The sequence below is a fragment of the Cornus florida genome, unplaced genomic scaffold (assembly GCF_030987335.1).
Source record: "Cornus florida cultivar Cherokee Brave unplaced genomic scaffold, ASM3098733v1 CherokeeBrave_3.0.0_Hap2_Chr01, whole genome shotgun sequence".
Taxonomy (NCBI): Eukaryota; Viridiplantae; Streptophyta; class Magnoliopsida; order Cornales; family Cornaceae; genus Cornus; species Cornus florida.
In genome coordinates, this window is record NW_026775571.1 from 110,521,828 (window position 1) to 110,536,032 (window position 14,205).

The 14,205-nt window shown below is 35.1% G+C and overlaps 2 protein-coding genes across 2 annotated transcripts; both read left to right on the forward strand.

Moving 5' to 3' along the window:
- The first annotated feature begins 1,220 nt into the window (after positions 1 to 1,220).
- LOC132313611 (accelerated cell death 11-like) lies at positions 1,221 to 6,934 on the forward strand. Its single transcript, XM_059812461.1, has 4 exons — positions 1,221 to 1,683; positions 1,790 to 1,962; positions 5,893 to 6,038; positions 6,597 to 6,934. Exons 1-4 carry the CDS (start codon positions 1,276 to 1,278, stop codon positions 6,701 to 6,703), a joined length of 834 nt encoding a protein of 277 aa, XP_059668444.1. The 5' UTR covers positions 1,221 to 1,275; the 3' UTR covers positions 6,704 to 6,934.
- A 1,608-nt stretch (positions 6,935 to 8,542) lies between these two features.
- On the forward strand, positions 8,543 to 13,719 carry LOC132313619 (accelerated cell death 11). The gene is made up of 4 exons (XM_059812473.1): positions 8,543 to 8,862; positions 8,981 to 9,153; positions 12,658 to 12,803; positions 13,377 to 13,719. The coding sequence occupies exons 1-4, from the start codon at positions 8,656 to 8,658 to the stop codon at positions 13,481 to 13,483; spliced, it is 633 nt and encodes a 210-aa protein (XP_059668456.1). The 5' UTR covers positions 8,543 to 8,655; the 3' UTR covers positions 13,484 to 13,719.
- Positions 13,720 to 14,205: the final 486 nt, after the last annotated feature.

Below are 14,205 nucleotides of genomic sequence, written 5' to 3' on the forward strand. Positions count from 1 at the left end.
GCCTTTAACTAGAAAAAATAAAAAATAAAAAATAAAAAAATGAGCACATTCTAACAATGTAATATTATATTTATCACCCAATTTCTAAGCTATCAATCATTTATATATCTATTGGTATATATTTTTTTCCCTGTACAACAACATATATCTTTGGTTTTTGATTTGGCCAATCTCTAAGGTTTGAATCATAATAAGATTGAGAGAATCAGGCATGATTAAGAGATAAAAAGTGAGAGTGAGTGACTGGCCAAATATTTAGGGTTTTAATTATGGAAGAGTAAGTATCAAACACAATGAGAATGATAAAGGTTAACTTTTAAAAAAGAACAAAAAAATAAATACTTGAAGAGAATATGGCATGAGTGACTGGCCAAATATTTAGTGTTTTGAATATGGGAGAGTAAGCATCAAATACGACGAATATGGGAGAGTAAGCATCAAATACGACGATAATGATAAATGTTAACTTTCTGAAAAGAACAGAAAAAAAGACTCGAGGAGAACTGGACATGAATATGAAGAGAAAATAAGGAGCAAATTTAAAAGATTTATGAGCTATATAAAAAAAAGGTACTAGTAATAAATGTATAATTTTGGAATAAGATGGAATATATTTTCCTTAATTCAGTCAGTAACAAATAGAAACAACTTATTTTTGTTTCATAAAACGGGAGCTTTGGAGATTATGTTTCCAAAATTAAAAATAAAAATAAAAATACCAAACATGATTATTTATTTTCTAATGTTTTGGAAACAAGAAACATGTAATAGAAACATTAACAAAAGACCCATTTACTTTTTTTTTTTTTTTGTTTTTGCACGAGACACACTCATATACTGATTTTGTTTATTTGGGATGCCAATTCACCCGGTCCTAACCCTATTGAGGTGGATTTAAGATTATCCCAATAAAATTTAAATCTTGCACAACTCCAAAACTGCTGCATAACAGTTAATATATAAAATAAATATTTTTTTATTAGTTATAATTTTTTTTTTCATTATAGTTTTAAGTTTCTTAGTATAATTGTTAAATATTTAACTTTATTATAAATTATTTATAAAATTTGTTTTAAGTTTGAATTATGACATATTCCAAACTAAATTAGAAAAAAATAAAAAAATAAATAATGGGACGGGTTTGAAAATTGAAGGCTCGGTGCCGACCTCTGTCCCATTTAACATCTCTTGCATAAACCGGACAAATGGTCGTGTTATTGAGTTGCAAGTTGTTCCATAAAAGGAATCAATTTGCGTGAAGCCCTCAACACCTGGATGCAAACGACCCTTGTAACGGTTGTTCCAAGAATCGATTCGATTCAACAAAAGTGGTCCCCACCTGCTTTTGCCACGAACTCACGCAGAACAGGCTTGAAGCAAAGCATCAAGCAAACCAAGTTGACAAGAGAGAAGACAGCGTCAATAGGGGAGAGAGAGAGAGAGAGAGAGAGAGCGAGCGAGAGAGAGAGCGCTTCCATGGCCAACGCGAATGACGAAAAGCCTCTCAGGAAGATCGCAGAGGCTTTCAAGGACCTCTCCAACACTTTAAATTCCCAAACCCTCGATGTCGGCGTGGTCGACCTCGAGCTCGCCCCTTTCTCTCGCGCGTGCTCACTCGTGTCCCCTCTCTTCGGCTGTTTAGGCATCGCCTTCAAGTTCGCTGAAATGGACTACGTCGCCAAGGTACCTAAATCTCTCTCTCTGTCTCTCTCTCTCTCTATATATATAGATATGCTTTGATTGATCGATGGGGAAATTTTGTTCATCTTGATTTTGTTGATGCAAACAGGTTGATGATCTTGCGGAGTCGTCAAAATCGATTGCTACATTGCAAAAATTGGTTGATCTGGATATTAAAGAGAATTGTGTAAGGAAATCCGGAAGTCATACGAGGAATCTTCTGAGAGTGAAGCGTGGGTTGGACATGGTTAGGGTTTTGTTTGAGCGGATTATTGCAATGGAGTACGTTTTTCAACTTTTTTTTTTCTATTTTAAAGTTATTTCTGACAAATAATTGTTTGGTTTTTTGATTTTTCCTTCTATTGACTTGAAGGATTCTCTCTAGATGATGAATTTGATTCCATGCAACTCGTCAATCTTATTTCACACCATATAATAGAGACTTGATTAGTGTGTGTATATATATATATATTGGGTGCAATTTGATGGCTTGTAGAGCTTGGGTAAATATAGATTATTTCACTCCTTAAAATTCCAAAAACGTAGGGACACATTATTTAGGAGTGGAAAGAAATAATATGTCCAAGACACTTGAAGGATTCTTTCTAGATGATGAATTTGATTCCATTCAACTCGTCAATCTTATTTCACACCATATAATATAGACTTGATTAGTGTGTGTGTGTGTATTTGGGTGCAATTTGATAGCTTGTAGAGCTAGGGTAAACATAGATTATTTCACTCCTTAAAATTCCAATAACGTCGGGACACATTATTTAGGAGTAGAAAGAAATAATATGTCCAAGACACTGTTGAAGTTGAATGACTGGTCTCACAATAAGCTAAAATTTGGTAATTGTAGAATTAACTTTGGGAATAGATATGTGTTACCCCCTGGGAAAAAAAGGATAGAGGTACCTTTCAGGATTTGAGGGAGAAGGTGGAGAAGATTTTATTGGGTTCATGGGAAATTGTGTTTGTAGCGTTAGAAAAAATGTCATGTTCTGACATATTTCTTGGCAAGAGTTGTATTTTGGTCTATGGCGTCATGTCACTCCCTCAAAAGGTTGGCATCAACATTGAAGTTGTGTTTTTTAGAATGAAGATTGTAGCGAAAGATCTCATTGAGAGCTTGTTTCAAGCTCCATCAAGAACAATATAAAGAAGTTAAGTGACTTTATAATATAGAGAAGAGAAGTCAATAACCATATTGATTTAATAAGTTTCTAGTTGATCATGAAAATTTGGTTAAAATTGGCTTAGATCAAATTAGAAAATTTGAACTAATTTGGATACAATTATGAAGTTAAAAACTGAATATCAATTACTTTATTGTTTTCTGATTTGGATTGTTTGATTATATGATGATACACTCAAGCTTGATTAATTAATGAATTGAAATTGGTTAAAATTAAAATTAACCTCAAGTCTAATTGGGACAGAGCATACTTTGATCCCACAGGTGGTTGTAGGGCATGATGTGGACCTATACCATTTAGTTACTTATGGTTTGGACCTGTCTTGGTCCGTCAATTGAACAAAATGAGTGGAATCAGAAATTGGTCTCAAGATTTTTAACATATTGGTGATCTCAATGACGTTCTAAGCGAGTATGATTCAACTCCTCTTCTTTTTCCCCCACTTTAAGAAGTTCAAAAATTTCCCCTTACCGAAAATAGTAATTAATCTTAATTGTGGGGGTAAAATGAACATTTTCTCTGCCTACGACAATTGAAAATTAACAAAGAGATGAAGAAAACCATTAAGAAAGAGAATTGAGGGATTATTTATTTATTTTACTAGAAATTTAGACAAAGGGAAACACATACGGCTTACCCTTGAAATACTGATTTCCCAAATAGGTTGTGTGGATTTTTTTTGTTAAGTAAGAAGTTGGAAACAGTACGCTTAACATTTTAGAGGTCCAAGGTGGAATGAGATATATAAAAGTCGACCTTGGATAGAGAGAGAGGGAGAGAGAGAGAGAGATCTGTAGATCCCTTGATTGTATGGCCTCGATAAGGGCTAGTCCAATTCTGGAGGGAGTTCTAGACTTCTAGTTCAGTACTCCTAACGTCTCAATAAGTCAGTTCCTTAAGTTTGTTTGGTTCCTTTCTATAGTGGAGCACTGGAGCATAGAACTATTTCTAACTGCAATCGAGAGCAAGAGGTGCTTATGGCTACTTGGTGGCCTTATGAAATCCTACCATGCTGCCATAATGTCACCAAATGGATACTGCCATGTACTTCTGGGCTGTTTTATTGGGAAGTGATAAGGCAGCATTTCAACCACTATGGATGGCTAGTGCAAGCAGCGATAGTAAGGTGGCATTGAGACATGTCACATATCAAAAAAGCTTCAACACGGTCCAATAGATGCCTCCACGTGTCAATTTGGTGACCCCCTATGCAGTGGTAGTGAGGATGAGATGTATGCTGACTTCAAGAGGAGATCACCTCTGCAAGCCCTGTACTTCAGCCACAGAGCCAAGTGGTTCTAGGACCAAGGACCATGTCATTTCTGCATATCACAAAGTGGCTCATATTAATAATAACATAGAAGGATATGACATGTCCATGTACCTTGATGGGACAAATGATTGCTGCAGAATCCCTTTGGCTCTTGCTCATAACCAGGTAGTGCATTATGCATTAGGGTTCACAGTTCTTGACAGAAAAGAGCCTATGAAGAAGGCAATAAGCCTTATTTGAGGAGAAGAGATCGTTGTAGCGAGACATATAATGGGGATAAGAGGTTCAGACTATGAAACTTGTATAATAGAAGAGGTCCTTGAAGCAAGACTTACCAAAAAAATGGTCAAATACTTGCCAAAAAAAAAAAAAACAAGTAAGGATAAGAAGTTGTCTAATATCATGTAATACTTGTGGAGAAGGCTGGAACCCATTGGCTTGAGGAGAGAATGCTTTGGCTGTAGTCAGACGAGTCAGTTCCACACAGATAATAATAGGAGGGGCTGACTGTAGAGAGAGACAAATTGCAAGATTGGAGAAATAATGAAATCAATTCCCATTGAAGGTCATACGCCTGGCAAAGCTAATAAGCCTGTAGATAAGGCGGATCTCATTGTCAGAGAAAGGAAGGTCCGGTTAAGATGGGTTTACCGAGGAGGCATAAGATAGAGATGCTGAATATATCAATATAACCTTGTAGAGGATACATAGGATAAGTATGCTGGTAGGCATTAGATATGTGAAAATAATAAATATGTTGATAACAGTTGACAAAGATGGTTTGCATGTTGAGAGGTCGCCGTTTCCTTAGCAATATGCAAAATAGATATATCTCCACCTGGACCAATAACCTTGGGTCATAATGATCTAAAAGCTTCTTGTATTCAAACTTCAAAGAGAGCTCTTGGATGCCATTAATGTGGAGGGGTGTACACATCATGTTGTAAGATTACATGTGGATTATGTGGAATGTGCCATGTGGCAGAGGTGAAAGTGGCATGCAGACTACCACTGTAGAATCACGTGGCAAGGTGAGATTTGCCACCTCTGTGATTTGTGTGGTATATAAATTAGGTACCATAGGTTGCAAATTTGATTAGCAATTATTTTGGAATAATTCATTTTACAGATAACTAATGCCCCTTCTTAATTATTTTTACGTGCATGGTCTTCAAACCTAATGTATAATTTTTATTTTTTATTTTACCTAAAGTATAATTTTACCATCATATTCGTTTTTCTGGTTAATATTTTGTTTTTCTTCTTTGTGGTTAACTTATATGGATAAATGTGCAAAGCTCTTAGCATATGGTATTATAGTGCTAGCATGTCACTTAAATGGGTGGGAGGGGTGAGTCTAAGGCTCCGTTTGTTTGGACGTAAAATATTTTTCAGATTTTTTTATTTTATTTTCTGGTGTTTGGTTGTTGTAAAATATTTACGAAAAAAAAAAATAAAAAAATAACAAAAATTAACAAAAATAATTTATCCATAAATTTTCGACAAGTTATTTTACGTGCCCAGTTCGATGGATTCGAGCTCAACCTCAACGTGTACATTTGCCAATCACCGACAAGTAAAAATAAAAGAATATATTACCTAAAAAAGAAAAATATTTTTCAAAAAGAATATTTTACGTCGAAACAAACGGAGTCCAAGTGTTAAATTCCTATTCTTATCAATACTAGAAGAAGAAAAAATGTGGATAAATGTGTAATATTTGAATATTTCTGTTAACAGGGGAAATTCCCTAAAGGATCCAGCTTCAAAAGCCTATGCACAGGTATTTGCTCCCTACCATGGATGGGCCATCAGGAAAGCTGTTGCTGCAGGGATGTATGCTCTTCCTACAAAGGCACAGCTACTGAAGAAGCTTAACGAAGATGGTAAGTTTATGTGCCTATAACGAGTTCCTTTGTTTTTTATTTAAAACCTCTTCCCGTTATGTGAAAGCCATTCTAATTGACAGTGAAGTGTTTAAACCTGCATGTCATCTGGTTTGCAACTTAAATTGCTGCTGTATTGTTCAGGGAAAAAAATAAATAATAATTGTTGCCTTGTAGTGGTTGACCAATCTTTGGATGGTTAAATATAGGCTTTTATGCTGCTGGTCTATTTTTTTGGTTGAAGTATGTCAAATTTGATTTTTGGATGTGTTGGGTAAATAAATCTTGATTTGTAGTACAATGCAATTTATCACTTAACCCAATCCAGCCTACAAACAACCCAATACTAAGTGCTGGTTTGGTTGTTTCTTGGGTTAAGCATGTTAGTTTTGATGCAGAAACTGCTATTCAATCTAACTATCCCTTTAAATACAAACTAAGTTCCCTTTGTAATGATTATGGAAAAGATTATGAATTCCAACGTCCCTCAAACTGAGATTGTATTCCTTAACATGGTTGTGCTAATGGCATGTTTGTTACCACTTTTGTTCCTTTCAGAAACCGCGGCAAGGATTCAGATGCAAAGTTATGTTGCCATGTCTGCCCCTGTTATTCTATACATCGAAAAACTTTTCCTCTCAAGGGAACTGGGTACAGATTGGTAAACTTGGACTGCATTTTATTGGGTCGGTTTATTTTTATGGCAGTTGTCTTGATGTAAAATGTAAATTAGATGCAGATTGGTAAACTTGGACTGCATATTATTCAGTTAGATATATTTTTATTTTAATTGTCTTGAAGTAAAATGTAAATGAGAAACTTTTCTTCTCATAAATTAAATTGTATCCTTTTGAACTCTATTTTAGTGGAATAGACATTTATTTTAAATTTGCTAATGTAATGAGTTGGAATTGTTAGTATTCACTTGTTTTTTTTCTCATAACCTTTTCTTCTCATAAATTAAATTGTATCCTAATTAATCGTTTATTGTATGATATATATAAATATTATATTTTCGAAATATAATATTTATCTACTACGTAGTATAATCATTTAAGTGATCAAAGGGACAGAAGTTTCTAGTGATCTACACCGGAAAAAATGAGAGGAGGTATCATTTCAATAATATTTACAGGCCTAATAAATTTAAGCCCAGCCCGAGCATAACTCAATATAACCGTTCAGCAGAGCCAGATTAGGCCTATATACACTCAACCCTAAGCTTCAAGTTTGGGCTGACCCATTTGGGTTGATTACAGTAACTTATTGTATGAATGTCCCAAATTTGAACTCACTTCTTGTCCCATACTGTAGTAAATCTGATAGTTTGACGGTACATTTGACTGTTGGAAATTATCTACACATTCATATCAACTCCATCAGTGCTTTTTTGGCGAAACTGGGTCAATTTTTGAAGATTGAATGCTCCAATGGACTGTGGAAAAAGTGGGCCCCAAAGAAGAACTCTTGATGGACGTAGCTAAAAAGCAAGAGTGGGTTGGCGATTGGGCTCACTTTTTGTGGGCCCATTTTTGTTTTCTTTTATTTTTAAAATTCAGGCCAAAATATTATTCCCAAGCCCAGAACACTATTTCTAAGGACATGTTTAGCTGAAATAAAAGTTAAAATTCAGATTTTTGGCTTACTTTTTTTTTTTTTTTTTTTTTCTCTTAAAATAATTGAACCAAATAGCCGTTAAGGTACTGTTCGACTGACACAAACAGTGCCTTAAAGTTTTTTTAGGCAAAAAAAAAAATTCAAAATATTGGGAAAAAGTGATTTTTTTTTTCATTTTTAAATTTTTTAGTGTTCTTATTGACAGTATAGCAATTAGAAATATAGTCGTTAGGAAAAAGTTAAAAAATAAATTTTATTTTAAAATTTAAAAATATTAAAATATTAATATTTTTGGAGATCGAAAGTGCCCCATTGGAGTTTATGCGTTAGTTAAAATTTAGAGACTCAAAAATGCTGACGTGGTTATGGGAAATGTTTTTGTGGCTATTGAAAAATGCTGATATAGCAAATTCGGATAGCCTAATTTTAGAGACTCTATTAGATATGCTCTCAAGGCTCAACCGCTACTTGTTGAGTTTGTTCACTCCAGGGTTGATCTCCAACTCATCACACTTTTACTTTAAATTTAAAGTTTTAAAGTCAAAGATCAAAATTAAATTTTAAAATTTTACGTTGTTTGATAAAATTTAAAATTAAGTATTGAAAATTTTAAAAGTTGAAATTTTAAGGTGTGGCAAGTAGAAAATAAATATATGTTTTTTGGAATTTTCAGCCTTATTGTCATTTTAAGTGGCGCTCAGGTTTTAGGAGAGAGATAAAAAAGTTTTAATAATAAAGGTATTTTTTTGAAATAAGAGAATATATTTTCCGTATTTTAGTCGGGAACAAATAGAAACAACTTATTTTTGTTTCATAAAATGGGGCTTTTGAGAACATGTTTCCATTCGATTCAACAAAAGTGGTCCCCACCTGCTTTTGCCACGAACTCACACAGAACAGGCTTGGAGCAAAGCATCAACAAACCAAGTTGACAAGAGGGGGAAGACAACGTAGATAGGGGAGAGAGAGAGAGAGAGAGAGCGAGCGAGAGAGCGCTTCCATGGCGAACGCGGATGACGAAAGGCCTCTCAGGAAGATCGCAGAGGCTTTCAAAGACCTCTCCAACACTGTAAATTCCCAAACCCTCGATGTCGGCGTGGTCGACCTCGAGCTCGCCCCTTTCTCTCGCGCGTGCTCACTCGTGTCCCCTCTCTTCGGCTGTTTAGGCATCGCCTTCAAGTTCGCTGAAATGGACTACGTAGCCAAGGTACCTAAATCTCTCTCTCTCTCTCTCTCTCTCTATATATATATATATATATATATATATATGCTTTGACTGATTGATGGGGAAATTTTGTTCTTCTTGATTTTGTTGATGCAAACAGGTTGATGATCTTGCGGAGGCGTCAAAATCGATTGTTACATTGCAAAAATTGGTTGATCGGGATATTGAAGAGAATTGTGCAAGGAAATCCGGAAGTCATACGAGGAATCTTCTGAGAGTGAAGCGTGGGTTGGACATGGTTAGGGTTTTGTTTGAGCGGATTATTGCAACGGAGTACGTTTTTCAACTTTTTTCTATTTTAAAGTTATTTCTGACAAATAATTGTTTGGTTATTTGATTTTTCCTTCTATTGACTTGAAGGATTCTCTCCAGATGATGAATTTGATTCCATTCAACTCGTCAATCTTATTTCACACCATATAATAGAGACTTGATTAGTATAGATATATATATATTTTGGGTGCAATTTGATAGCTTGTAGAGCTAGGGTAAACATAGATTATTTCACTCCTTAAAATTCTAAAAACGTCGGGACACATTATTTAGGAGTGGAAAGAAATAATATGTCCAACACACTGTTGAAGTTGAATAACTGGTCTCACAATAAGCTAAAATTTGGTAATTGTAGAATTAACGTTTGGAATAGATATGTGTTACCCACTGGGGAAAAAAGGATTGAGGTACCTTTCAGGATTTGAGGGAGAAGGTGGAGAAGGTTTTATTGGGTTCATGGGAAATTGTGTTTGTAGGTTTAGAAAAATGTCATGCTCTGACACATTTCTTGAGCAAAAGTTGTATTTTGGTCTATGGCATCATGTCACTCCCTCAAATGTTTGGCATCAACATTGAAGTTGTGTTTTTTAGAATGAAGATTGTACCGAAAGATCGCATTGATAGCTTGTTTCAAGCTCCATCAAGAACAATATAGAGAAGTTAAGTGACCTTATAATATAGAGAAGAGAAGTCAATAACCATATTGATTTAAGAAGTTTCTAGTTGATCATGAAAATTTGGTTAAAATTGGCTTAGATCAAATTGGAAAATTTGAACTAATTTGGATACAATTATGAAGTTAAAAACTGAATATCAATTACTTTTTTGTTTTCTGATTTGGATTGTTTGATTATATGATGATACACTGAAGCTTGATTAATTAATGAATTGAGATTGGTTAAAATTAAAATTAAGTAAAAATTATCATGGAATGCTAAAACCCTGTTCACCCCTCAAGTCTAATTGGGACAGAGCTTACTTTGATCCCACAGGTGGTTGTAGGGCATGATGTGGACCTACACCATTTAGTTACTTATGGTTTGGACCTGTCTTGGTCCGTCAATTGAACAAAATGAGTGGAATCAGAAATTGGTGTCAAGATTTTTAACATATTGGTGACCTCAATGACGTTCTAAGCGAGTATGATTCAACTCCTCTTCTTTTTCCCCCACTTTAAGAAGTTCAAAAATTTCCCCTTACCGAAAATATTAATTAATCTTAATTGTGGGGGTAAAATGAACATTTTCTCTGCCTACGACAATTGAAAATTAACTAAGAGATGAAGAAAACCATTAAGAAAAAGAATTGAGGGATTTTTTATATTTTTTTAACTATAAATTTAGACGAAGGGAAACACATACGGCTTACCCTTGAAATACTGATTTTCCCAAATAGGTTGTGTGGAATTTTTTTTTTTTTTTTTTTTTTTTTGAGTAAGAAGTTGGAAACAGTACACTTAACATTTTAGAGGTCCCAGGTGGAATGAGATATATAAAAGTCGAGCTTGGAGAGAGAGAGAGATCTGTAGATCCCTTGATAGTATGGCCTCGATAATGGCTAGTCTAATTCTGGAGGGAGTTCTAAATTTCTAGTTCAGTACTCCTAAGGTCTCAATAAGTCAGTTCCTTAAGTTTATTTGGTTCCTTTCTATAGTGGAGCACTGGAGCATAAAACTATTTCTAGTTGCAATCGAGAGCAAGAGGTGCTTATGGGCTACTTGGTGGCCTTATGAAATCCTACCATGCTGCCATAATGTCACCAAATGGATACCGCCATGTGCATCTGGGCTGTTTTTTTGGAAGTGATAAGGCAGCATTTCAACCACTATGGATGGCTAGTGCGAGCAGCGATAGTATGGTGGCATTGAGACATGTCAAATATCAAAAAAGCTTCAACACGGTCCAATAGATGCCTCCAGGTGTCAATTTGGTGACGCCCTATGCGGTGGTAGTGAGGACGAGATGTATGCTGACTTCAAGAGGAGATCACCTCTGCAAGCCCTGTACTTCAGCCACAGAGCCAAGTGATTCTAGGACCAAGGACCATGTCATTTCTGCATATCACAAAGAGGCTCATATTAATAATAATATCATAGAAGGTGACATGTCCATGTACCTTGATGGGACAAATGATTGCTGCAGAATCCCTTTGGCTCTTGCTCATAACCAGGCAGTGCATTATGCATTAGGGTTCACAGTTCTTGACAGAAAAGAGCCTATGAAGAAGGCAATAAGCCTTATTTGAGGAGAAGAGATCCTTGTAGCGAGACATATAATGAGGATAAGAGGTTTTTTTCATACTGACGGTACTGTATATGTGCCTATTGGGAAGACTATGAAACTTGTACAACAGAAGAGGTCCTTGTAGCAAGACTTACCAAAAAAATAGTCAAATACTTGCCAAAAAAAAAAAAAAAAAAAACAGGTAAGGATAAGAAGTTGTCAAATATCATGTAATGCTTGTGGAGAAGGCTGGAACCCATTGGCTTGAGGAGAGAAAGCTTTGGCTTTTGTCAGACGAGTCAGTTCCACACAGATAATAGTAGGAGGGGCTGACTGTAGAGAGAGACAATTTGCAAAATTGGAGAAATAATGAAATCAATTCCCATTGAAGGTCATACGCCTGGCAAAGCTAATAAGCCAGTAGATAAGGCGGATCTCATTGTCAGAGAAAGGAATGTCCGGTGAAGATGGGTTTACCGAGGCGGCATAGCTGCATAAGATAGAGATGCTGAATATATCAATATAACCTTGTAGAGGATACATAGGATAAGTATGCTGGTAGGCTTTAGATATGTGAAAATAATAAATATGTTGATAACAGTTGACAAAGATGGTTTGCATGTTGAGAGGTCGCCGTTTCCTTAGCGATATGCAAAATAGATATATATCCACCTGGACCAATAACCTTGGGTCATAATGATCTAAAAGCTTCTTGTATTCAAACTTCAAAGAGAGCTCTTGGATGCCATTCACGTGGAGGGGTGTACACATCATGTTGTAAGATTACATGTGGATTATGTGGAATGTGCCATGTGGCAGAGGTGAAAGTGTCATGCAGACTACCACTGTAGAATCACGTGGCAAGGTGAGATATGCCATCTCTATGATTTGTGTGGTATATAAATTAGGTACCATAGGTTGCAAATTTGATTGACAATTATTTTGGAATAATTCATTTTACAGATAACTAATGCCCCCTTCTTATGTTTTTTACTTACATGGTCTTCAAACCTAATGTATAATTTATATTTTTATTTTACCTAAAGTATAATTTTACCATCATATTCGTTTTTCTGGTTAATATTGGTTTTTCTTCTTTGTGGTTAACTTATATTGATAAATGTGGATAAATGTGCAAAACTCTTAGCATATGGTATTATAGTGCTGGCATGTCATCTTGAATGGGTGGGAGGGGTGAGTAGTGTTAAATTCCTATGCTTATCAATACTAGAAGAAGAAAAAATGTGGATAAATGTGTAATATTTGAATGTTTTGTTAACAGGGGAAATTCCCTAAAGGATTCAGCTTCAAAAGCCTATGCACAGGTATTAGCTCCCTACCATGGATGGGCCATCAGGAAAGCTGTTGCTGCAGGGATGCATGCTCTTCCTACAAAGGCGCAACTACTGAAGAAGCTTAACGAAGATGGTAAGTTTACGTGCCTATATTTAGTTCCTTTGCTTTTTATTTAAAAGCTCTTCCCGTTATGTGGAAGCCATTCTAATTGACATACCGAGTGAAGTGTTTAAACCTGTATTTCATCTGCTTTGCAACTTAAATTGCTGCTTTATTGTTCAGGGAAATAAATAAATAAAAATTGTTGCCTTGCTTCGTGTGTAGTGGTCGACCAATCTTTGGATGGTTAAATATAGGCTTTTATACTGCTGGTCTTTTTTTTGGGTTGTATGTCAAATTTGATTTTTGGATGCGTTGGGTAAATAAATCTTGATTTGTAATACAATGCAATTTATCACTTACCCCAATCCAACCTACAAACAACCCAATACTAAGTGCTGGTTTGGTTGTTTCTTGGGTTAAGCATGTTATTTTTGATGCAGAAACTGTTATTCAATACAAATATCCCTTCAAATACAAACTAAGTTGATCCTTTGTAATGATTATGGAAAAGATTATGAATTCCAACGTCCCTCAAATTGAGATTGTATTCCTTAACATGGTTGTGCTAATTGGCATGTTTATTACCACTTTTGTTCCTCTCAGAAACCACGGCAAGGATTCATATGCAAAGTTATGTTGCCATGTCTGCTCCTGTTATTCTATACATCGACAAACTTTTCCTCTCAAGAGAATTGGGTACAGATTGGTAAACTTGGACTGTATTTTATTGAGTCAGTTTATTTTATATGGCAATTGTCTTGATGTAAATGTAAATTAGATGCAGATTGGTAAACTTGGACTGCATATTATTCAGTTAGATATACTTCTATTGTAATTGTCTTATGTAAAGTGTAAATTAGATTCCTCTAACTTTTCTTCTCATAATTTAAATTATATCCTTTTGAACTCTATTTTAATGGAATAGACATTTATTTTAATTTGCTAATGTAATGAGTTGGAATTGTTAGTATTCACTTGTTTTTTTTCTTCCCCGGAAATTTTTGGTTCTCATTTTTGATGCCCCATGTTGTATGAACCAAGCTGTTGAGTTGAATGTTGCAACCAGAAGCTGAAAATCAGCTTGTTTCAAGATTGATTGGGTCAGAAAAGCCTACTCCCTTCCTCTATCTATGCATCAGTTTTAAACTTGGTTACTCTAATTGCTTCCTTATGAAAATTGGCAACCATTTTCTTTCTACATTGTTGCGATTCTGGCAGATCCCTTTTTTTTGTGTGTGTGTGTGTGTGTGTGAAGTGAGGTTTGTTTTTAACAATTCTGATGCAGCAGCTCATTCATTTTTCATACTTCGTAACATGTAAATTCACATGTTCATATCAATTATAATTTTTATTATTTAATTTTTTTTTTTTTTGAGTTTAACCTTTTTTTGACTCTATTGTTGTATGTGTCGTAAGGTCAACATCGGAGATT